Source organism: Saccostrea echinata, unplaced genomic scaffold (assembly GCF_033153115.1).
Source record: "Saccostrea echinata isolate AGI-Se365-2 ecotype Australia unplaced genomic scaffold, CSIRO_AGI_Sech_v1 ptg000025l, whole genome shotgun sequence".
NCBI classification, from domain to species: Eukaryota; Metazoa; Mollusca; class Bivalvia; order Ostreida; family Ostreidae; genus Saccostrea; species Saccostrea echinata.
This window is the reverse complement of record NW_026889774.1, coordinates 26,148,127-26,173,668: the sequence shown is the minus strand read 5'-3', so window position 1 is coordinate 26,173,668 and position 25,542 is coordinate 26,148,127. Positions and strand designations below refer to the sequence as shown.

At 34.1% G+C, this 25,542-nt stretch overlaps 2 protein-coding genes across 3 annotated transcripts; one reads left to right on the top strand and one right to left on the bottom strand.

Moving 5' to 3' along the window:
- Positions 1-234: 234 nt before the first annotated feature.
- LOC133192785 (semaphorin-5A-like) lies at positions 235-8,338 on the bottom strand. The gene is made up of 6 exons (XM_061328792.1): positions 8,236-8,338; positions 7,486-7,575; positions 3,755-3,934; positions 2,239-2,409; positions 894-1,049; positions 235-771 (listed from the first exon to the last, which is right to left on the bottom strand). Exons 2-6 carry the CDS (start codon positions 7,541-7,543, stop codon positions 701-703), a joined length of 636 nt encoding a protein of 211 aa, XP_061184776.1. The 5' UTR covers positions 7,544-7,575; positions 8,236-8,338; the 3' UTR covers positions 235-700.
- Positions 8,339-12,353: 4,015 nt separating this feature from the next.
- On the top strand, positions 12,354-23,811 carry LOC133192784 (transcription initiation factor TFIID subunit 9B-like). 2 transcript variants are annotated; one of them, XM_061328789.1, is made up of 7 exons: positions 12,357-12,480; positions 17,443-17,579; positions 20,300-20,440; positions 20,717-20,792; positions 21,127-21,261; positions 23,233-23,436; positions 23,522-23,811. In XM_061328789.1, the coding sequence occupies exons 1-6, from the start codon at positions 12,360-12,362 to the stop codon at positions 23,427-23,429; spliced, it is 807 nt and encodes a 268-aa protein (XP_061184773.1). In that variant the 5' UTR covers positions 12,357-12,359; the 3' UTR covers positions 23,430-23,436; positions 23,522-23,811. The 2 variants fall into 2 exon arrangements, with proteins under 2 accessions (XP_061184774.1, XP_061184773.1); XM_061328790.1 differs by having other exon boundaries at positions 12,354-12,480; positions 23,233-23,811.
- Positions 23,812-25,542: the final 1,731 nt, after the last annotated feature.

Genomic DNA, 25,542 nt, shown 5'->3' with positions numbered 1-25,542 from the left:
AAGGGCGATAACTTCCGACCGGAAGTGAATTTCCAAAAAATAAAAAAAATGAATAAGGTTTAGATCATGATACATCATCTCTGAAAATTTCAAGTGAATCCATCCAACCATCTCTGAGAAATCGTCTGCACAAAATTTGGACAGAAAAAAATAATAATAATAATAATAAAAGTGAAAAAGAAACAATAGAATAATAGAAGGGTCTTCCGTTGGAGACGGAAGACCCTAAATATACAAAAACAAATTTTAAAAATGGTCACAACATTTACAAGATAGAATATCACTCGATGAGACAACTTGATCTATATTACAAAAAGCACCATAAACATGAGGAAAAAATGCATCAAATACAGTTTATGATAAATTCAATATTCTAAAAGCGACAATTTTTCTAATTCCTACAAAAAAAAATAAACAAGTTGCTCTACTTGTTTTGTTAACCATATATCAACAACTCTCTCTCTCTCTTTCTCCTCTCTCTCTCTCTCTCTATCCTAACCATATTTCATCCAATTATTAACATTTTGAACTTTGTTCATGTTGCATGTGATAGAATAGTACAAAAATAATTTGAGAATTTGTTTTTAATTACTTCAAAAAATAATTACGAGTTCCACTTGTTTTGTTAACAGTATATCAACAAATTTCTCTCTATCTCTCCTTAACAGATTTCATACATCCATTCACATTTCAACTTTGTTCATGTTGCATGTAAAAGAAATAGAACAAAAAATATATGATATATTGTCTTTGATATTCCATTCATGGTACCTGCAAAAGAAACAGAATTGTTTAACTCAAAAGACCCTGTGTTTTTAAATTCAAACAATAGAAAAAAATACATATTAGAAACCCGTTAAAATGTTGCTAAATGAGAGAACACAGAATATTACCATGGTTGTTGACATATCTGCATTTCAATTCGTCACTTCCGTCATGACATTGTAGCGTTTTGTCACATTTCTGCGCAGCCGGAACACACTGTTGTCTGCTGTTACACATAAAGTCTTCCTTTTTACACTCCGATAAACTGAAAGACGGAGGAATAGCTGAAAAATTAAAAAAAATCTTATATATTCATTTGATACATTTTCTTTGCAATCGTCCTTAAAATGATTTAATGCTGAATAGCATTATCTCAACTATCCAGTCTTCGCAAAACGTCCTTAAATAATTTAATGTCGATCGGATATCTAAACTATCTATTCTTCGCAAACGAGGAAAATTATTGACAAACAAGCTGATGAAACAAGAATATCAGCAGTCTCGTTTAAAGTCATCATTTCGTAAGTTCTACGGTCGATACAATGACCTTGTCAGCAAATACAATTTATCATTGAGTCAAATGCTGACTGATGTTTTTCATTCTTATTGTTAGGCCATTATTTACACACTGAATTGTCGACGAATTTTTCCGTTGTTCCTGATCATGGCGGGGAGCACACGGCGGGTGTGACCGGTCGGCAGGGGATACTCACTCCTCCATGGCACCTGATCCCACCTCTGATGCTTTAGAGGTCCGTGTTTGCTCTGCTCCTATTTTGTATTGTTTAATGGACTTTTGAGCTTGAATACTGTTCGTTATCTCCATATATTTCTTTAAACAATGATTAACAACTTTATGTCGGATAGCATTATCTCATCTATTTATTCTTTGCAAACGATCTCAAAAAAATTATAACGTCAGATAGCATTATCTCAACTTTTCCTTTTTTGCAAACGTCCTTAAATAATTTAATGTCGATGGGATATCTCAATTAACCATTCATTTATTATAAAGCAGGACATGCTCTGGTGCCGATTTGTTTAAACCTGAAACTTGTTTTCGAAACAGAAATGCACAATCTAGCATCAATATTTTAACGTTACTTCACTGACATCATTAAGTTATCCTTTGATCCCAAAATCATCTTCAGAAGAAATTGTGGCTGCGGTACATGTAATCATAGACAAAGCTTTCTTTCAAAGAAATTGAGACTCTTTTTTTTTTTAATCGAATGGCCTGGTTACGCTTCAACGATAGGGAATGAGAGTGGAAAATGACTGTTTCCCCTATTTTACAGATTTTATATGCCAGTCCTTACAAAGAATTGAAATGTGCAGAGGAGCTCATTTTTGGTACCAAAGAATTTCTGATCCAGCTAGAGGACTGTCCTTTGGAGCGGATCTGAAAAACTTGACTAGCGAAGATGGAGGCGCTCATACTGCCCAGTGTTACAGTGAGAGCTATACACTTACTAGGACATGGTATTACTTCACAAGCCCTGCTCTCATTCGCCAGACCTGAACAGGGCATTCCCCCGTTAGCAGGTTTTGGGTTGACACAGTAGCGGTATCTCTCCTGACGCCCGGGCCCACAGATTGAGGAACACCAGTACCATCCAGACCACGTGGTCCAGTTACCATCAACTAAAACATGCCAAAAGATCGACTTTACTTAAAATACACAATCAACTGTCATTACCATGGGCAATTTAAAAGTTACCAGTACCTTCATGAAAAAAAAAATGTAACGGTTACCCGATGTGAAAATACATATATTATAGCCAAAGTATTTGTTACATGGTACCCATTAACAATAGGTATCCCAAAAACATGTTTAGGAAATTGAGGACTTTGGTCTGTCTCATATCTTACCAGAAAAGTATTAAAATGGTAAAATCGAAGGCTATAAACAACTTACCCGAACAGGACTTGGGAATGAATATCCCATGTTATCATGTAACTTACCAGGGCAGGACTTTGGGAATGTAACATCTAATGTAATCAAGTAACTTGCAAGGACAGGACTTAGAGATGTAACAAAAATGTTATCATGTAACTTACCAGGACAGGATTTAAGGATATTAAATCCCATGTTATCATGTAATTAACCAAAGCAAGACTTGGGGATGTAACATCCCATGTTATCATGTAACTTATCAGGGCAGGACTTTGGGATGAAAATTCCATGTTACCATGTAGCTAACAAGGACAGGACCTAGGATTGTAACATCCCATGTTATCATGTAACTTACCAAGGCAGGACTTTCGGATGTAACATCCCATGTTTTCATGTAACTTACCAGAGAAGGACTTGAGGATGAATATAATATACTATATTATCATGCTACTTACCAGGGCGGGAATTAAGGATGAATATGCCATTTTATCATGTAACTTACCAGGGCAGGACTTTAGAATTTAGCATCCAATGTTATTTTGTAATTTACCAGGGCAGATCTTTGGGATGAAACATCCCATGTCATCTTGTAATTTACCAGGCATTATTTAGGGATATAAAATCCCATGTTCTCATGTAACATAAGAGGTCATGACTCAGTTATGTAAGATGTAACTTACCAGGACAGGTCTTTTGGATGTAACTTACAAGGACTAGGTTTTTGGATCTAGCGTTCCATATTTTTATGTGTTGTCTGTAGCTTACCAGTGCAGGACTTTGGGATGTACCATCCCATGTTATCATACACCAGGTTTCTTTCCAGGGTAGGACTTTGGTATGTACCATGTAACTGTCCAAGTCAGGACTTATTTTCATAACTTACCAGGACATTAGTTAGGAATTTAACATCCCATGTAACTGTGTGCTGCCTGTAACTTACCAGGACAGGCCTTTGAGATTTAACATCCCAAATTATTATCACGTTTTGTTCTTAACTTACCAGGGTGAGACTTGGGGATGTAACATCCCAAGATATCGTGTGTTTTCTGTAACTTACTGGGACAGGACTTTGGGATGTAACATGTAACTTACCAGGGCAGGACTTTGGGATGTAACATCCCATGTTATCATGTGTTGTCCTGTTCGTCCTCTGTCCATTCTTGTCCACCCAGTACGCTTCCCTGTACATCAGACCATAACCACACGTCACTGAACATGAGGTCCAGCCTGACCAGCCAGTCCATCCAGACACTTTCTGCTCAGGGGTCACCACTATCATAGAGATGTGACAAATACTGTTAAGGTTCACCTACACTCTGTTCACTTCTATACAAATTTTGCTTTATCTCTAAAGATTTTCCAATCTAATTTTAAATAAAATGCACACAATTTCAACATACCTTATGGTCCAATCTTATTTTAAATAAAATGCACACAATTTCAACATACTTTATGGGAATAAAGAAGATGGGCAAAAAAGGCGTGCAAAATGCCTATAACTTCAACTGTATAGAAATCAAATTCAGTTTGTGAATCAAATATTTAGAGTGACTTTTAATTATTGAAAAGAATGAATTTATGACAAAACACTTTTCTGCCGAAAATTATTTAGTTAAAATTATTTTATGGTTAAAAAAGATTAGGAATATCTTGGGATTTGAACCCAAGCAAAATAAATCTCGAGTTTCAGTTTATTAGAGACTGACACGCTAACATCTTAGGAAAAGTAGCGGCATTTAAATCTTTTGTCCGATATGGTCCTTTAAACATTTCTCGGAAGATAAGAATTTTTCGTTATATACAATGTATATATAAAAGGTATTTTTAAGATAGAATGAGTTCTTGCTACATGTTTTTGTTATGCAAAAAATGTATATTTTAAAGCATACTTTGAAGAAATACTTTCAAAAAAAAAATGTAGCGAAGACCCACTTACATAAAAAAAAATTGTTTTTGTATGAAGAAATGATCATTTTTGCCCTCTTTGGTCTGTGTATGCTATTTCATGGAATAAAAATTTCAACACTTATGATATTGTTGCAACTTGTAAAAATTTTACTTTAAGTATACATTAGTGTTAACTGCATGAAAGGTTCACTTCTATATAAATAGGAGTCTGACCTATAGGGCCGGGCTTGGTTTTTTTCTCTACAAAAAGCTTGTCGATTTCCGTTCCGGTTAATGACTTGAGGCTGAATACATGTAACAATTTGTTTTTCATAAATCTTTATTTCAGTGAGTAGAGTTAATAGGAACACTTTCACTGATATTCTGAGATTGTTAAATAATCTTCAAATGTAATAATTGATATTTTTCTTCACTTCTAATTGTACATAATGATAATGTCTACTCTCTCTCTGGTATTCTATTCTTTATGTATAGGCTATTTATTTTACAACACTATTCCGTGGATATAATAAAAACATGTCATTAATGTATGCAAATTATATAGGCCTAAATGAAATCCAAGGGAGTACAGTTACTAATATATATGTAGCCAAACTGTTTCAAAACTTAAGATCTTAGAACATTGACTGAAAACAATAGTACATATATGTTATTCTAAATATATTAAGCTCAAACAATTCAAGCAATACGTAACATACTACATGTAACCCAGACAAGCACTAGTACATGTAGCACAGACAGAATAGAAGCAATGTGATTAAATTCTAAGGGATATATACAATTGAAATTCATCGCAGCTCAAAGCTGCCGAGAATACCTGTATCGAGTAACACAGAGTGAGTTATTCTTGTCCTCGGAGAAAGTGTTCCGCCTGACTGACAACTGTACATTGGATTGTTACGATTTGAGCTCTCTCTAGTGTTTCGTATATCAAGAATGGGAATGCATAAAGGATAGATAATTGAGGGAAAATAAACAAGCCTATAAAAAATTTAAAATAGCCTTTGAAAAGACGAAAATTTAAAACTATAAAAGTGTGGCACCAGGTGGATTCGAACCCCCGACTTTAAAAAGATAATATCCACGACATAATAGTCAGCGTATATATCAACTGAGCTATTCTGACTATAAAATTTACTGGTATAAATTTGAAGCAGATTGTCAAAATCAGGTTTCCTTATTTTTTGTAGGTTTTTTGTGAATTTCGACCCTAGGGCAGGGGTGCCCCTAAAAATATCCTATCTTAAATTATTCCTTACATCCCAACCTATCAAAATATCAAAATTTTATTTAGGGGCAGGCCTGCCCTGAAGGACTTCTAGGCCAAAATTCATGCAAAAATCAACGCTTTAACGGACAAAATGGTGTTTCGGCCAACTTTGGAGGTTTATTGTAAAGTTGTAAATAATAAATTTTAGTTGTAAAATACAAATATGAAAAATTTAGACATATATACGGTAGAAAACAACAAATAAAGATTGATTTTTAAATGTAACTTTTTCCGGGAAATTGTTCTCTCCTATAGGTCAATTCTTTTGTAATAGTGAATACATCCTTTCACAGAAAATTGTGTGATGATTGACATTCAATTTTTCACTTTCTTATTTGTCAAACCATATGCATTTTTATCGCTTGCTCGCTATCGCCCATCTCCTTTGACAGAAATTGCCTTTGAAGCCGACATGTTAATAAAGGAATGAGAATCATGTATCCCAGGGAGTTGTCTCTCTTATTAGATGGTCAGTGAACCTTAATATGAAATTGTAACTCTTGAATTATATTGCCTAAACAAATAAGACAGGTTTTGACTGAATATCTTGTAATATAGAATATGTTTTAATCATTTTTTTCACTGCATTACACAGTCTTAAATTCTAAATTCAACGTCTATGAAAAGCTCAGGAAACACTTTACGTACTGAAAAGAAGCATAAAAAAGACTACCATTCTAAATATTACAAAGTTTTAAGATTGTTCACTTAAAACTTTTTAAAATTATAATTCTAGTTAGTTATATTTGCCATTTATGATGAAGAACAATTAAGCAATTAACAAGTCGATTCCGTGATTTTGAATGATCTTATTAAACAAAAATCTTTAAAATATCGGAACTTTTATCACCAACAAAAACGTTATCTTTTATTCTTTCAATGTTTTTTTTTCAGTTTTGTGATAGACTGCTTTTGAATGCAGCCGGTAACAATACGCAATATTTAGACAAGTTCTCCCCGGAGACTAGCCTTTGTTGTCTTTTCACCCCACGGACAAATACGCACCACTGAGGAATTTTAATTCCATCGTTTTAGCATACTTATCAGGTGTTCCGCACGTAAGGTATTTTTTTTTTTTACACTTGTCTTTTATATATGTATATATCTATGAGATGAGGTCTCTTAACTCGTTTTTTAATACTAATAATAAAAAAAGTAATTTGTGATTGTTTATATAGTTGTTTATTAATATTTTTCGACGTTCAAGTATTTATCATAAACGACGAAGGGTCTGTACATCGGTATTCTCTAAAATTAATGTGATAAATAAAATCTTGTTTTTAATAAATTAATGAATTTGGTAAAGGAGCTACGTTCACAAGGGTTCAAGCAGTTTCGATTATTTAGAAATTTATTTATTAATTATTTAGAATTTAGAAATTAGAAAGTGAACCTTGCTCTTTCCTCTTGAAAGCTAGTGGTTAATAATAAAAGCGATCGTGTATCCTGAAACTTTTTCCCAAAGTGAACGGAATACAATGATACGTCTGTCATTTTGTCATCTTGTCGAAGTTAAATTCATGCACTGTGTTGAATTTTTAAAACAGTTTAACGGGAATTAATATTTTGACAGACTTTTCACATCATAGATTTAATTCTAATTAAAGTACCATTGGCTGAAGAGAGAGAGAGAAAGAGCACATACCTGCATAAAAACAACTGATGATCACCAGAGAAAGCACGGAAAAACACCTGTGTGACATTATTACACCTGGCGGGGAATATACGTTCACTTCTGTAAATAATAAAGTCATGTAAGGTATCATTACAGGCCATCAACAAACTCGACATTCTGATAAATATCTCTGTAAAATATCTTGATTAAGAACAGTTACTGTTTAATTAATGTCAGATACCCACTGTGTCCTATACAAAAGCGCCAGCGCCCAGGTCATTATGCTGCAGCGCGGCTTTTTAGTTTTCGGGTCATTAATGTCCTCGCCATTGAACCGAGAAAATGTCAAGATAAGTTCACGATTAGAAGAAATAGATTTTTCAGATCATTTTGGGATTGTAATATGTTGAAAAAAAATGGGTTAACTTAGAACGTACATGTATAAGCACTTGAGTTACTCCAGCCCCATTCCCCTTTACACAATTATATATTATGTCATTTTCATCTTCCTTTCTACTAGGGAAAACTTTATTGACATATTTACACTGTACCGATCACATTTCTAATCAAACAATAAGTAGATTACGTACAGTCGTTATAAACAGTAGACTTTAATTTACATAGTAAATACATTGACTGCGCTGAACATTGTACATAGTTGTTGAGCATGTTGAGTGACCCTAATTTAGGACAGTCTCGGGAGGGTATATATCATGTACATGTACGTCGATATCCACTTTCGTTTGAGAAATAAGAGATGATCGAAAGAAACCTCCTTACCTCAGAATCTTGTACTGATATGGTGACTGGGGAACATTTCACAATATCTTCTTGTCCCACGCCATCAGAATTATGACATAGATGCACAGTGGCCTGTTTAATGAATCACACTGCGACACACACTTTGTGAAAATGTTTTTAAATTTGTTTATGCCGGTACGTGCTTGTTGAGTAAATAGAGGCGGATCTAAAATTAAAAAGATATAGGAACACTTCAGGGAATTGTTAGTGTTTCTTTTTTTTGTATGAGTGGTTTAGAGAGAGAGAGAGAGAGAGAGAGAGAGAGAGAGAGAAATTTCACGGTCATCTAAACCTTATAAATAACTTACATTAAAATACATATGGAACATAAAAAAATTTCGATGATATAATGATTAATAATTAATTAAGGTAATATAACACAGGTAGGCCAAATTTTTCCTCAGATTCAATTTGTTTGAAACGTTGATATTTTGTTCTAGAATATAATTATAAATCTCTCTTTGTGTGCAATATGACAGAAATTCAGCCACATGCACATTTTTTGCCTACACAGTTTGGTATACATGGTATATAGTCTATCAGATTCCTGTATTAAAAAAAATAGATAAATAGTGAAATCAGACATTCGATCACCATTAGAATGTGCATTAATATTGTGTAAACATTACAATTTGATATACGTGATGCTGTTTATGAAGGTAACCTTTTTAGCTCATCTGAGCTTTTCTGATCAAAGAGTGTCCGGCCTCCGCCTGTCGTCCGCCGTCTGTAAACTTTCCACATTTTCGACTTTTTCCACTGGGCCAATTTCACCCAAACTTGCCACAAAGAATCCTTGGGTGAGGGGGATTCATTTTGTTCACAGGAAATGTCACACCCTCTTTCAAGTGGAGATAATTAAGTTTTCGTGTAAATTTGGTGGTATCTTTTAAAAAACTTCTTCTCAAGAACCACTGGGCAAGAAAAGATGAACCTTATGTAAAAGCTTAATTACATACTCTGAATTCAATTTTGCTCATATCATAACCCCTGGAGGTGGGGCGGGGCCACAAGATGGGGTCAAAGTTTTACATAGAAATATATAGGAAATGTCTTAAAAATCTTCCTCTCGAAAAGAGCAAAGTCATGATTAGTTATATTATTATAAAAGTATCCTCAGGTAGGGTAGATTCAAGTTTGTTCAAATCATGACCCCTGGGGGTTGGGCGCAGACACAAACAGGGCGCAAAAATTTTACCTAGGAATATATAGGAAATATCTTTAAAAAAATTCTTTTCAAGAACAGCAAAGCCATTATTAGTCATATTAATACAGAAGTATCCTCGGGTAGTGTAGATTCAAGTTTATTCAAATCATGACCACTGGGTGTAGGGCGGGGCCACACCAAAGGGGCAAAGTTTTACATAGGACTATATAAGAAATATCTTGAACAACTAAGCCATTATTAGACATACTTATGCAGAAGCGACTTTAGGTATTGTAGAATCAATTTTGTTCAAATTATGACCCCAGGGGTTACTGTTGGAGAGGGGGGGGGGGCATTGTAAAAATCTTCTCCTCAAGAACAGCAAAGCCATGATTAGTCATCTTATTACAGAAGTACCCACAGGTAGTGTAGATTCAAATTTGTTCAAATTTAGGGTGGGTCCACCATGAGCGATCCGAGTTTTACATAGGAATACTTAGGAAAAAATCTTTAAAATTCTTCTGCTCAAGAACAGCAAAGCCATGGTTAGTAATATTGATATGGAAGCATCCTGAGGTAGTGTAAGTTCAAGTTTGCCCCCCCCCACCGAAAAATTTTCAATACTGAACTGATTTCCGCTTTTTCCTAGCCAATGTGCTCAGATGAGCGATGTGGCCCATGGACCCCTTGTTAAACGTTACTATAATTCTGTAAAAATGTTATATCACTATTTTCTAAGCGTACTCTGTGATGTAATAATAGAACATACATAGCTCGAGAATTGCAAATTCGCACGTAAATATGCTACATTTAAAGATCTCTTAATTAGAAGAAAATGTATATATAATTCAAGTTTAACAAGAAATCAACAGATTGATTGAATATTTCGGAGATTTAAAAATTTCAATACCAACAAAAAGTATGATACATAGATGATACATATATTTGACCTTGACCCCTAAACATTTATTATATACATGTATAAAGCATGGAGACACCCTAAACACAGGTCCAAACATCAGGTCTTTACTACGAAGGTATCAATTTTCGTTTTTATTTTATATTTTCGTTTTTTATTTAGTTTTGGTTTCCACTATTGGGCTTCCGTAGCCCGCAGTAAAGAATAGTTTTTTGATGTTGTTTTACTATGTAAATTTTCATTTGGAAGCTGCCCCCCCCCCCCTCCCGGCCGGTTGGTCAATACTGGCAAATTCCAGCATTTGTAAAAAGAATATACCGAAAAGTTAGAGAAAGACCCACACACCCCACCCCCGAAATAGGATTTACGAGTTTCGGCAGTTTATTTTATTTTTTTTTAAATTAAATACAGGCTCGAAAAGTTACACTTTATATTTAATAACAGATGGTTAAATGGCATTTAGAAGACATCAAGACATTCTAAATGTATATTCTAGAATGTCCAAAATATGGAATATGTTTCCATTTTTTGTAGACTAGTGTAAATGCATGTTATAGTTTATATTTTTTCTTACAAAGATTTTGATTATTGACATACTGTGTAGTTATTTTATTCTTTTTTTCTGGTGTATTTTAGAAAAAGTGAGTTAAAACTGATTTCAAGGGTGTTTTCACTACTTTAATGCACAAAGCTTATGAGAAAAAAAATACATTTTACTTTTACAAGGGAAGATCTAGCAGGAGGGAATGGGTTGGGGGGGGGGGTAAAGCAAAAGAAATGTATAATGATCGAAGTAAAGAGAGTTTTATGACGGTGATAGCTAACCCCATGCAATCCTCAGGCGCTTGTTTCTGTAATATTTACCATTTTTGTATTTCTTTGTCCAAGATAAAACTACAAATTGAAAACATACTTGATTTCTACATAAAGCGACTGGTTCATTAAATAAAATCAAAAGTGCGGGAGAAAGAGAAGAGACAGAGTAAGAGAAGTAGGCGGGGCTTGTAGCATACAGTGTATGAATGTACTGAATAACTGTCGGAATTTTTGATTTCATGTTGGTGATCACGCAATTGGCTTGCGTGATAGTTTTATACATAAACGCCTTCGGCATTTATGCAAATTATCACGCAAGCCAATTGCTTGATCACATCATGAAACCAAAAAAATTAGACAGTTATTCCTTAAATAATTTTTTTAACCAGTAATAATAACACGTGTTATTATTATACTATGGATTGAAAATTTTATTACAGAAACAAGTGCCTTTGTCCCAACCCCATGAAATGCGCATGCACGTATAGTTTTTTGTGTTTGTCCTTTTTTGGTCAGTGAGAAGGATTGCCCCCCCCCCGTCCCCGGAAAATTGCTTGGATCCCCCTTTTAGGAAGGTTCATAGTCCAAAGTATATAGTGTCATATAACAGTATAAGGCAAAACATATGGATCTCTTAGAGATACAACATATCAATACTCATTAACATAACAACTGCATGCATGACTCTTTGTCCACTCAAGCTTGAAGATAATTTTAGCATGAATTTAAAAAAAAACCATTTTCTTTTAGATGTTTCATTACCGAAACTGATCTCTTGGAATCACTTACACACAGAAGTTTAAAAACTAGACAGCTATATCATCAGATATTAAACGTGGATAAATCTTGAGAAGATAAAAAGTATTTCGTAAAATTTTGAAAAATCTTCTAAGTGCTTGCATTTTACATTTAAACTGCAACTTTTTTTATTAAAGAAAAAAAGTTGAGAGAAGCATGAACATATTCCAAACCATTCCCTTTCAATATTCTCTGTTTAAAATTCATCACCCCTTATAAATACATTTATTCATGATCATTGTACATGCATATGTATATCAACGTACATAGTGCTTAAATTTTACTCTCTTTTTCTTTCTTTTTTTTTTTTTTGGATCATCTCCGTCATCATTTTTCTCGTGGTCTGAATAATTATTTACTCTATCAGTTAAAAATTCATCCTATTCTTCGGGTTCGGCATTCTCTTTTTAAAAGTCAATAAAAATGGCGTCTCCAGCGAAGAGTTCTCCGCGAGATGCACAAGTAATGGGTGCAATTTTAAAAGAAATGGGTGTTACTGAATACGAACCTAGAGTTGTGAATGTCATGTTGGAGTTTGTATACCGTAAGATCATGATTTCAGTTTGCAATTCAAGCGTTTCTCTATCAAATCGTAGTTAAAACCTATAACCTCTTGGACTTCGTTCCATTCCGTTCAGTACCAAATAATGATGCAGCCTTCTTTTTATTTTTAAAGTGCAAGGAATTCCTATTGTCTTTACACACTACTCTTCTGTAAGTAGTAAGTGAAGATCGTGATAAAATTATTAATTTTTTAATTGTTGATCGCTTGTAGTGTTAACATGATTAACAGGTTAAGGATGAAGACAGTTTATGTTCATTTATTAGGACTGTGCCATTTACCCCCCCCCCCCCCCCCCCCCCCCAGTAGGGTGTTGCTAAAACGCGGAACGGAAAACGGAACGGAAAACGAAAATATGATGTCTCGTTTTTCACTATTCACAGGTATAATTCAGACATAGGAAGCATTATTCTTTATCTAATACATGTAGTTTATATCAAATTAAAAGTTTTTGTAACAATGTGATTTATTCAGTTTTTCCCCTCAAAACATGCGGCATATACATGTACATGCATTGGTCAATAAAATGCACAATAATTAGACTCGCATCCAAATTATATATCAGAATGTCTCATTTATCACTCATCCAAATCTGAATTTAAAAAATGACTTATTCGTCAAAGACAAAACATCATTATTGATTATGAAAGGGAAAATGTAGTTTCGAAACAGGCGAAGTGAAAGAGAAACACAGAGTATATTATATTATTTTATGTTAGAGACAACGATCACTGGCATAATTGAAATAGTGGATATAACGAACAGAATTTGAGCTCAAAAGTCCATTAAACATTACAAAGAGCAGAGCAAACACGGACCTCTAAGGCGTCAGAGGTGGGATCAGGTGCCATGGAGGAGTGAGCATCCCTTGCCGACCGGTCACACCCGCTGTGTGCTCCTTGTCATGATTGGGAAATAACGGAAAAATCTGTCGACAATTCAGTGTGTAAATAATGGCCTAACAAAAAGTATGAAAAAAGTCAGTCAGCATTTGACTTAATGATAGATTGTATTTGCTGACAAGGTCATTGTATCAACCATAGAACTTATGAAATGATGATTAAAACGAGACTGCTGATATTCTTGTTTCATCAACTTGTTTGTCAATAACTTACCTCGTTTTAGAAATTGTTCATGCGTAGAGCATGCTCTGGCGTATCGAATAAACTGTGAGATATAAACCCCATATGCAGATGATAAGGGTATATTGCTGCATAAGTAAGGGAAGCTGACGATTGAAAAGTTAAAGTCATCACGTTTATCATTAAGCTTTGTTGTTGGATTATCATTAACGCCTTTTTCTAATAAAATATCCAAATATGAAACAGATGTGTCAGACTCTGCTGTATCTTTTATCTCAAGCTCAGCGGGATATATCGTGTCGAGATAAGAATGGAAATAACCATTGTTAATTGACAATACATCGTCGATATATCTAAATGTCGAGTTGAAGCCACAGCAAGTGTTTTCTACTTTTCACGTATAAGATTTTGAATAAATTCTGCTTCATATGAGTTCAAAAATAGGTCTGCTAATAATGGGACACAATTGGTACCCATGGGAATTCCAATAGATTGTTGGAAGAATAAAGGATACAATTTTAGAAAAAACTAGATGCGATCTCGTTGCGAGCAACGAGTGGGTCTTCCGTCCGATTTTTGATAAGATGAGATAAGAATTTGACTGAGACTTTCGTTCAAATATAATGATATAAATAAATTGTTAAGACGAACAATTTTGCTTCAGTAATCTAAAACAAAATGTTGATCATTAAAGATTATAGATTAAAGACTTTCGGCCCGTCTTGGTCCCTATTTTGAGGGGCCAGCTCTATTTTCTTGATATCTTCTTACAGCTCTCATGATTTTGAACACTTTTTGTTCAACAACTATTCTACATTTTTTTTTTCGTTTCCGAAATATCTGCAAAAGAAATAATAGGGACCGGCCCTTCAACTCCTTAATGGGAACGTTTAGAAAAAATTGAAAGGTAACATATTGTTCAGAACGTTATTGTGAACATCTTTTATTCAATATTGCTTATCAAGATATTTCCCACTTTCGAGATATAAAGCGTCAAAGATTTAGCATTCTGGCCCCTAATGTCCCCTTATAACGTCAAAGATTTAGCATTCTGGCCCCTATTGTTCTCTTATAACGTAACATATGATGCTAACAACGTTATATAGTTAAGGAGTGTGAAGATGATCTATTCTGCCTTAGTAATGTATTACAAAATATTGATCGTTTAAGAGTTATTGACGAAAGACTTTCGGTCCCTGTCAACCCTTATTTTGAGGGGCAAGTCCCTTTTTCTTGATATCACCTTAAAGATCTTATGATTTTGAACACTTTTTGTTCAACAACTATTCAGAAATTCTTTTTCGTTACTGAGATATATGCAAAAGAAATATTTAGGGGCCGGCCCTTTAACTCCTTAATGGGGACGTTTAGCAAAAATTGAAAGGTTACATATTGTTCAGAACATTATTGTGAACATCTTTAATTCAATATTGCTTCGCAAAATATTTCCCACTTTCGAGATATAAAGCATCAAAGATTTAGTATTTCTGCCCCTCATGACCCCTAATTATGTAACATGTGATTTGAATAACATAATATATAGTTGTAGTTTGCTCAGATAAACATTTTTGCTGCAGTAATATTTTACAAAATATTGATCGTTAAAGAGTTATTGATGAAAGTTTTTCGGCCCCTCTCGGCCCCAATTTTGAGGGGCCAGCCCCTTTTTCTTGATTTCACCTTAAAGCTCTTATGATTTTGAACACTTTTTGTTCAACAACTATTCAGAAATTCTTTTTCGTTACTGAGATATATGCAAAAGAAATATTTAGGGGCCGGCCCTTCAACTCCTTAATGGGGATGTTTAGCAAATATTGAAAGGTTGCATATTGTTTAGAACATTATTTTGAACATCTTTTGTTCAATATTGCTTATCAAAATATTTCCCACTTTCGAGATATAAAGCGTCAAAGATTTAGCATTCTGGCCCCTTATGGCCCCTAATTATGTAACATATGAGATTTTTATTATAATATATAGTTGTAGATTGTTCAGATAAACATTTTTGCTTCAGTAATGTATAACAAAATATTGATCGTTAAAGAGTTATGGATTTAAGACTTTTTGCCCCTTTTGGCCCCTAATGTGATGAGTCAGCCCTTTTTTCTTGATATCATATAAAAGATCTAGTAATTCTGCACATTTTCTGTTCAATGTGTTTTAAGAAAATATTCATAGTTTTGAAGATATGATAAAAAATGTCTCGAAAATTCACTCCTGATTCATGTCCTAAATTTTGACCCCTACCGAGCTTACATACTAGGCACTTCCAGAAAATTTGAAAACTGAGGTGCACAACTAGAACATGTCCTCTATTATCACTGAAAATTTCAGCACTCTATCTTTTGTCGTTTTTGAGTTTTTGTGTAGACAAAATGGTCACTAAAAATTCGATTAAAGGGCGATAACTTCCGACCGGAAGTGAATTTCCAAAAAATAAAAAATATGAATAAGGTTTAGATCATGATACATCATCTCTGAAAATTTCAAGTGAATCCATTCAACCATCTCTGAGAAATCGTCTGCACAAAATTTGGACAGAAAAAAATAATAATAATAGTAATAAAAGTGAAAAAGAAACAATAGAATAATAGAAGGGTCTTCCGTTGGAGACGGAAGACCCTAATTACACTACAGGGGTGTTGATGCAATCCATAGGGATCTGAAACGGGGATTTAAGAAAGATAGCATACATGCATATGGTCAAATTGTGCAAAATAGCACAAACTGATTGCACAGAATAATGTAAAGATGGATGGGGAAATTACATATTTTCGAAAAAAAAAATTAGAGTTGTTATATTTCCGTATGGGGGTGGGAGGTGCAGAGATGTACGTTATCTATGCTTAAAGTGCATGGGTACATATGCATTGAAAATTATGGGATTTTTCGCTCATACGGATCATAAGAATATCGAATACCTGTCGTTCATATTGATCAGAGTGATTTTCAATGAAATTTTCCCACTCATCCATATTTTAGTTCAACATGTTTCCTGTATATGTGCACGGCATTAGATATTTTTTTGTTCTGTTTTTTTTTTTTTTTTTTTTTTTCGTACCCTGTGCTTTGTCTATGTTCAGAGATCTTCATGAATAAGAGAATGAACATGACTAATCAACTCTTATTTTAATAATTAAGGATTAAATATGAAAAATTTATATGCTGTATACTGTTTCTGGTATGATTTTTATATTCAAAGAGATTTAACCTCGAATCATATTTTCCGTTCCGCGTTTTAGCAACCCCCCCCCCCCCCAGTAGACGTAGTTTATTTTGCAATAATTTTAGGCATTTTTAATTATTTCATGTATCAGAAGCCTTTCATGCATATGGTAGTTTCCTGTACCAAAACAGTGAAAACACACTAATACTAAACTTTGAAATCAATTCTAACATGAGAAAAAAGCTTTTAACAACAGCAAGTTAAGTTTTGATTGTTTATAATATAAACGAAAATAAAAAGAAAGAACCAGGCATGAAAATGTATAGATTGTCTGAACACAGTGACCAGAAATTCGAACTATAAAGATAACACAGATTATCATGATTATAGGAAGATGGATTTAAGCTTTCCTGGGTATGTAAAATAAAAACTCTATATGAGAATACAAATGATAAGGATTGAAGTAAATAGAATCCCCCCTTTCCCCATAATTCCTTAACAGAAAGTTCTACTGCAAAGTAAACGTGGGGAACCATGGGGAAAATAGAAACATATAGGATTATGATAAATAAGATTCTTCCTGAAAATATAATACCAGGGTAATTCTGACTTTGTCATTGAGGAAAAGAATTATTATGATGAATATTTTTGTGCCTCAGTCAGATTCAGTACATGTATGTAATCTTTTGTTAATAGGTTATGTCACAGACATATTAGAGGATGCCAAAGTGTACTCGAACCATGCCAACAAGAAATTACTGGACGCAGAGGACATAAAGTTGGCCGTCCAGTGTCGTATGGACCACTCCTTCACAAGTCCACCTCCCAGAGATGTAAGAAGTAGCAACAATTTTCAGCTTTTTTAGCTCACCTGAGCTGAAAGCTCAAGTGAGCTTTTCTGATCACATTTTGTCCGGCGTCCGTCTGTCTGTCCGTCTGTCTGTCTGTCTGTAAACTTTTCACATTTTCGACTTCTTCTCAAGAACCACTGGGCCAATTTCAACCAAACTTGCCACAAAGTATCCTTGGGTAAAGGGGATTCAAGTTTGTTCAAATGAAGGGCCACGCTCTCTTTCAAGGGGAAATAATTACTAATTACTGAAAAAATAATGGCATCATTTAAAAATCTTCTTCTCAAGAACCATAGGGCCAGGAAAGATGAAACTCATGTGGAAGCATCCTTAGGTAGTGTACATTCAAGTTTGTTCAAATCATGACCCCCGGGGGTAGGGCGGGGCTGCAATGGAGGATCAAAGTTTTACATAGAAATATATAGGAAAAATCTTTAAAAATCTTCTCAAGAACAGCAAAGCCATGATGAGTCATATTTATATGGAAGCATCCTCAGGTAGTGTAGATTCAAGTTTGTTCAAATCATGACCCCCGGGGGTAGGGTGGGGCCACAATGGAGGATCAAAGTTTTACATAGAAATATATAGGAAAAATCTTTAAAAATCTTCTTCTCAAGAACAGCAAAGCCATGATGAGTCATATTTATATGGAAGCATCCTCAGGTAGTGTTGATTCAAATTTGTTCAAATCATGACCCCCGGGGGTAGGGCGGGGCCACAATGGAGGATCAAAGTTTTACATAGAAATATATTGGAAAAATCTTTAAAAATCTTCTTCTCAAGAACAGCAAAGCCATGATTGGTCATATTTATATGGAAGCATCCTCAGGTAGTGTAGATTCAAGTTTGTTCAAATCATGACCCCCGGGGGTAGGGCGGGGCCGCAATGGAGGATCAAAGTTTTACATAGAAATATATAGGAAAAATCTTTAAAAATCTTCTTCTCAAGAACAGCAAAGCCATGATAAGTCATATTTATATGGAAGCATCCTCAGGTAGTGTAGATTCAAGTTTGTTCAAATCATGACCCCCCGGGGGTAGGGCGGGGCCGCAATGGAGGATCAAAGTTTTACATAGAAATATATAGGAAAAATCTTTAAAAATCTTCTTCTCAAGAACAGCAAAGCCATGATAAGTCATATTTATATGGAAGCATCCTCAGGTAGTTAGATTCAAGTTTGTTCAAATCATGACCCCCGGGGGGTAGGGCGGGGCTACAATGGAGGATCAAAGTTTTACATAGAAATATATTGGAAAAATCTTTAAAAATCTTCTTCTCAAGAACAGCAAAGCCATGATGAGTCATATTTATATGGAAGCAATCTCAGGTAGTGTAGATTCAAATTTGTTCAAACCATGGCCCCCGGGGGTAGGGCGGGGCTGCAATGGAGGATCAAAGTTTTACATAGAAATATATAGGAAAAATCTTTAAAAATCTTCTTCTCAAGAACAGCAAAGCCATGATGAGTCATATTTAAATGGAAGCATCCTGAGGTAGTGTAGATTCAAGTTTGTTCAAATCATGACCCCCGGGGGTAGGGCGGGGCCACAATGGAGGATCAAAGTTTTACATAGAAATATATAGGAAAAATCTTTAAAAATCTTCTTCTCAAGAACAGCAAAGCCATGATGAGTCATATTTAAATGGAAGCATCCTGAGGTAGTGTAGATTCAAGTTTGTTCAAATCATGACCCCCGGGGGGTAGGGCGGGGCTACAATGGAGGATCAAAGTTTTACATAGAAATATATTGGAAAAATCTTTAAAAATCTTCTTCTCAAGAACAGCAAAGCCATGATGAGTCATATTTATATGGAAGCACCCTGAGGTAGTGTAGATTCAAATTTGTTCAAATCTTGACCCCCGGGGGTAGGGCGGGGCCACAATGGAGGATCAAAGTTTTACATAGAAATATATTGGAAAAATCTTTAAAAATCTTCTTCTCAAGAATAGCAAAGCCATGATGAGTCATATTTATATGGAAGCATCCTGAGGTAGTGTAGATTCAAGTTTGTTCAAACCATGACCCCTGGGGGTAGGGTGGGGCCACAATGGGGGATCAAAGTTTTACATAGAAATATAAAGGAAAATATCTTCTTCTGAAGAACTGCAAACCATGATTAATCATTTTGATATGGAAGCATCCTCAGGTAGTGTAGATTCAATTTTGTTCAAATGATGACCCCAAGGGGTAGGGTGGGGCCCAATGGGGGAAGGAAAGTTTTACATAAGAACATATAGAAAAAATATTTCTTCTCAAGAACAGAAAAGCTATGTTTAGTCATATTGATATGGAAGTATCCTCAGGTAGTGTAGATTCAAGTTTGTTTAAATGATGACCCCTGGGATAGGGAGGAGCCACAATGAGGGATCAAATTTTTACAAAGGAATATATGGGAATTTTTTAAAAAAAATCTTCTTAAGTACAACAAAGCCATTTGTTATATTGACATGGAAGCATCATCAGGTAGTTTAAAATTCAAGCCCCTCCCCCCCGTGTCTTTTCAATACTGAACTGATTGTGCTTTTGCCTAGCCAATGTGCTCAGGTGAGCGATGTGGCCCATGGGCCTCTTGTTGTTTTTTATTGGGAAAAAGAAAATGAGGTACATTGAAATTTCTCACTTGTCAGGCTTTGCATACTGACAAGATTAAAAGCTTAGAAGCCAAAATATAATTAAAGAAGGAATAACTATCTTTTTAGCTGCTGATGGAGATTTCTAAACATAAGAATGGCCAAGTCTTACCTCTCATCAAGACATATACAGGACTACGGCTACCGCCAGATAGATATTGTTTGTCTGCCCCTAATTACAAAATGAGCAGTCATAAAGCAGTCAAAAAGGTGTGTCGTACTTAGTTCCCGTCTTCCAGAACACGAGTCTTGTGATTTCTATTCATTGCTTTTGTTTTGTCAAAAAAGGAATAAAAATAATAAATAAATAAATATATTAGGTAAAAATAAAAATTTGAAAATTACTTTTCTAAGCTTTAATTAAGTTGTGTCTTTATTTTTATATCATAGCATGTGTTTTTGAAAGAACAATATATTCATTAGGCATATATTATAGATATCATATTTTGAGTAAATTTTACATTTATGAATTTATATTTGTATCAGCATCAGGCAAGAATACAGATAGGTCTGCCACAATTCCAGCAGAGAATCAACCTGAACCAAATGTCAATGACACCAGGTGAGTAGAAAATAAATCTTAACCAGATGTTTGTGATGTCAGCAATCTAATTAAAATTAGATGTTCCGAATCAGATGTCATTAACAAAGGTAAAGAGTGATTCCAAACCAGATGACTATAACTATGATGTCAGGCAAATAAAGAATGTATTTAATCCAATGTCTTTGGCAAAAAGATTGTTTCTGATGTCAACATTTCTTTGGCATTTTCTCCTCATGCAGACTTCTGTGTATCCTATCTTTAGACTGTGTATCCTATCTTTAGACTGTGTATCCTATCTTTAGAGTTATCTCGCTTTACCTGGTATACTTATTGTGACTGATTTTATTTTCAGGAAAACTTGGCCCGGGGGGTCCACATCTCACTGTCGTGTCCAAACCCGGGATGACTGTCCCTGCTGTTACCATAGTAACCAAACCCTCGGGTCAACATCACCCTGTCCCAAAGCCTGCTATCAGAATTTCTACAGGTTTGTATCAGACTCTTTTTTTTTGAGGATTTTCAAAATGTAATGGTTAAATTTCTTCCTTGCCCCAAATATGTTTTTTGTAAATGTTGTTTGGATTAGGTTCACACACAATTGTTTTCAGCTTTAAGATATAGTTGAATAAAACTTTTTAAAAGTTATAGTTATGTCCCTTGGCTGCTAACTTTGAGGAAAAACCCTTAGAATTCTCACTTTAACCTTTGTAGCCTTCTGGTCTAACTGACATCATATGACATGATTATATCATTTGTATATAATAACCCCAGGATGGGGCCACCCATACATTGAAAAAAATTAAACACAGTGAGATATCGCAGCACACCCAAATGTTTGGTAGTAAAAAGAAGAAAAACATTGTTGATTTCCCTTTTGATCTTTCAGTTGACCCTGCAAAAGGACACATTTCAATTTTCTTTCTGAAAAGTCTGAATTGAACTATTGGGATAGCTAAACTGCATTTCAATAAATTAGAAAAATTCTGCTTTTCTAAAAAATTCTGAGCTTTTAAATTTTGCGTTTTTCTGACGAAACCATCATATGTTTTGTAAAGAAGGAAAAAAAACACATAAATATGCCATCTAACTATTGTTACAGAAATATGTATACATGTACTACAATTACAGACATGTATATAAATACAAAGTACAGGCTGCATAACTAAAACAAAATACCTGGCTAAAACTGGGGTCTATGGAGCAGAGAGAACACATATGAGTTAATCAATTTTTTTATGTGTCACATTTCAGGGTTGGCAAAAAACTGGGAAATACTCATATTTCCCAGGATGGTGGGAAATACTGGTAATTACCGGGAATTACTGGTATTTCCCGGGAAATACTGGGAAATAAGAAATAGCTACTAACATATTTCGTTCATAATGATAAGTAGTACACCTTATTGGCTAAGATATCTACCTGGTATCATTGTCCCTGATTTAAAAAAATCTGGTTTCCAAGTAATTCATTTTGTATAATCATAACACAGTATATTCATATACCAGTCATAAGTGTCATTTGTTTCATGCTTGAGACAGATGTAGTCTATAAAGGTCCATGAAATGAACCCAAAGATCCCAAATGGGTTTTCATCTAAGAAAATTCTTAAATGTAGAGTATGGTATTAATATCAAAACTAAGAAGAAGCCTTTCAGTTCTACTCAAGGTAATTATATCTTAAAACAGGAGCACAAAACTGTCCAGAGCAATTTGTTAAAACAACATGATTGTTTGTAATAACTACAGTGTTTATAGAAGGATTAAAACAAGTTTGGGTTTTTTTTTTGTTCTTAGATTTATGATTAATAAACTTTATAATTTTACAAAACTGAAAAGAAACTTGAATTGGAAAACTTCAGTTTTACACAGAATGCTTATGGGAATGGGACCTGGAGTAGTGATACATTCTGAATATGTTCAATTGCAATTTGAGACATATTCCATATTATTCATCTTTGTTTTTATGTTTATTTTATTTTTGAATTTTGTATAAGATTGAATGAATTAAAGAAATAAAAAAACTTTAACTTTGTATTTCCCAGTATTTCCCACTTTAGAGAAATTTGTAGTATTTCCCGGGACGGGAAATACCGGTATTTACCACTGGTAATTCCCACCACTGGTATTTCCCGGCCAACCCTGTCACATTTTCACTAAATCACATTTGGATGACAGTGGTTCTCAGAGTACCTTTCATTTTCTCCATGTATACCTCATTATTCCAGTCTTTTATTAATATCCGAGGAGTAACTTTCAAAGTACATGTACCATGGTACTTACGGTATATGTAAACAAGACACTGTAGACACTTTTATTTTATGCAAGTACCTGTACTGATATCTGATATAATGAATTTTAACAGTATTTTTACATATACAAGGTTTGACAATGCATGTTTGTATTCAATTCCTAAAAACTTTTTGTTGTGAATTGAGAATTTCTATTTTATGTTTTGTAGGTCCATCATTGAACTCATTGAATCAGGCTCGTACATTCCAACATGCAGTTCCGATGTCTGGAGGTCATCCCCCCATCCCTCAGCCCACGATCCAGTTCCAACCCCTACAGAGTACCACAACCTCCCTCATCAGCGGGCAGTCCTCAAACCCACTGAAGCGTAAAATGGAAGACGAAGATTACGATAATCCCTCATAATGAGGAGGTGGTTATTCACAATAGTATTACAGTGCTTTCTATTCTCCATCAACAGAGGAATTTCATCTGAAATATGTGTTGTGCTTTTGTAGCCACAGATTATTGGAGATATACATGCATAAAAACTGAATAGGATGGAAAGATCATGAAGTTTTCAGGCCTTCAAACAGAGTGAAGGGTTGAGTTTTCTGGCTGTTGTCAAGACATAACCATGTATGAATATGGTGGTAAAGATAATCAAGTTGACATGGATTTAAACAAACCTGAGCATATACATGTACTTGATGTTTTTTCTGTATGTTGTCAAACTGAATGAAAATTGTAATGTCTACTTATGCTCAAATTGAGTATTTATGAATAAAATGGGACATACTTCTATAAATATTCATTTTATTTTTGCCTTTGGGAAAGTGGGTATATTACAGTATTTATTCATTTCTGGGTTCTTTTTCACATTTGAGAGTTTTATGTTCTTTTCTATGTGATTGAGTTAATAGAAGAGAAATACGCTATAAAAATTAACACTCCTCATTTTTCTAGTGTATCTTTAAGGTAGTCTGATCCTCAGGTTCTGAAAATCAGCTTTTAAGTAATTGAAAATGCTCACAAAAATGTCTATGATTTCACAGAGTAAAGTGAATTTACCCACGGTATTTCTTCAAAGTTCATCATTAAAGTTAATCATGTTATATAGGGAAAATTATCAAATCTCAAATATGTTTTCAGGAAATATGAATAAAAACACCAGCTATATATTTTCTAATTGAAAATTGATCAACAAATATATTTTAGGATTTAAAAAAATATATAGGTATCCAGGCATTTGGAGAAAATTGCATCTTTTTTATATTTATACAGTATTTTAGTTCTTCTATTTACTTCAATTGTTATATAATACATAGTGTAAAAAGTGTGTGTTATCATTGCTAGACATCACAGATCACGTCTTACTAGTATTTCATATCATGCTAATAAGCATTGGTATTTAATGCTAGATGAAAGGAAATTCGATTTCCCTAAAAATTAATTAATTTTTTTCTTTTAAGGGGTACAAATGTCAACTTTTTACAAGACCGTAACTAAGACTTCAAGGAACCGTGAATCATATTAAGATGCATAAAATGAAAATTGTTGCACGAAAAAATCTGAAATTCAAGTTTCATTTTGAGACTTTATAAATAGGAAATAATAAATTTAAGAGTTATCCTTCCTGGCTGAGGATTGGATATCCTTAATAAATAGATATCTCGAGTTACTGCACTTGGGAATGGAAATTGGAAAATTAAAAAATATAAATATATAAACATGATCATGATAAAGAAGTCAGAGCACCACTATGGCACAGGGTTTTGAAGGCACTGATATCTGAAAACATCACAACTCTGAAGTGAATCACAGTGAATCTCAAGAGAATCGTAGATTTAATTTATCTATACTTTTTTTTAGCACACATTTATGAATATTTTTTTCCACACGTTTTCTGGTGACAGTTCTCAGTCCAGATGAATCAGTGACTTATTGCTGCCCCTTATGTAGATTTTATATGCATTCAATCATTGCTTACAATAAGACTTGTACAATAAAACACTCTTATAGGGAAGTTACATAGACCAACAACTTTGATCCATAATAAACATAATTCCTTATTTAACGGGTAAGCTGATGATGTGCTTTAAAACTACATGAACAGATGAAATGAAAATCACTTTGCTGTAACCATAACATTGTAACCATGTTTTACTGTACATTTCCTACATAGATCTCATGTTTTTATTTAAATTATACTTTCTAATTGATTACTGTTGGTTTCAATTTCGTTTAACTTTATAATACATTTACATGCTAAGGCATTGTGAACAATTCTTACGTGTACTTTAAAAGTGCCACATAAGTGTACTTCTTGTATCAGATCTAATCCCACCTCTCTATCTATATACTGTTTTAAATTCAAATGCATTACAGGACTGGAAAATAACATTCTGAAAATGACAAATTTCTGACACTTTATAAACAAGTCAATTTAGTGTATTTTTATGACAATTTTGATGCGATAAGAACGCTCATTTGATATAACAGATACATAAAAACGCTTACTGATAAACCGTTTCGCGGC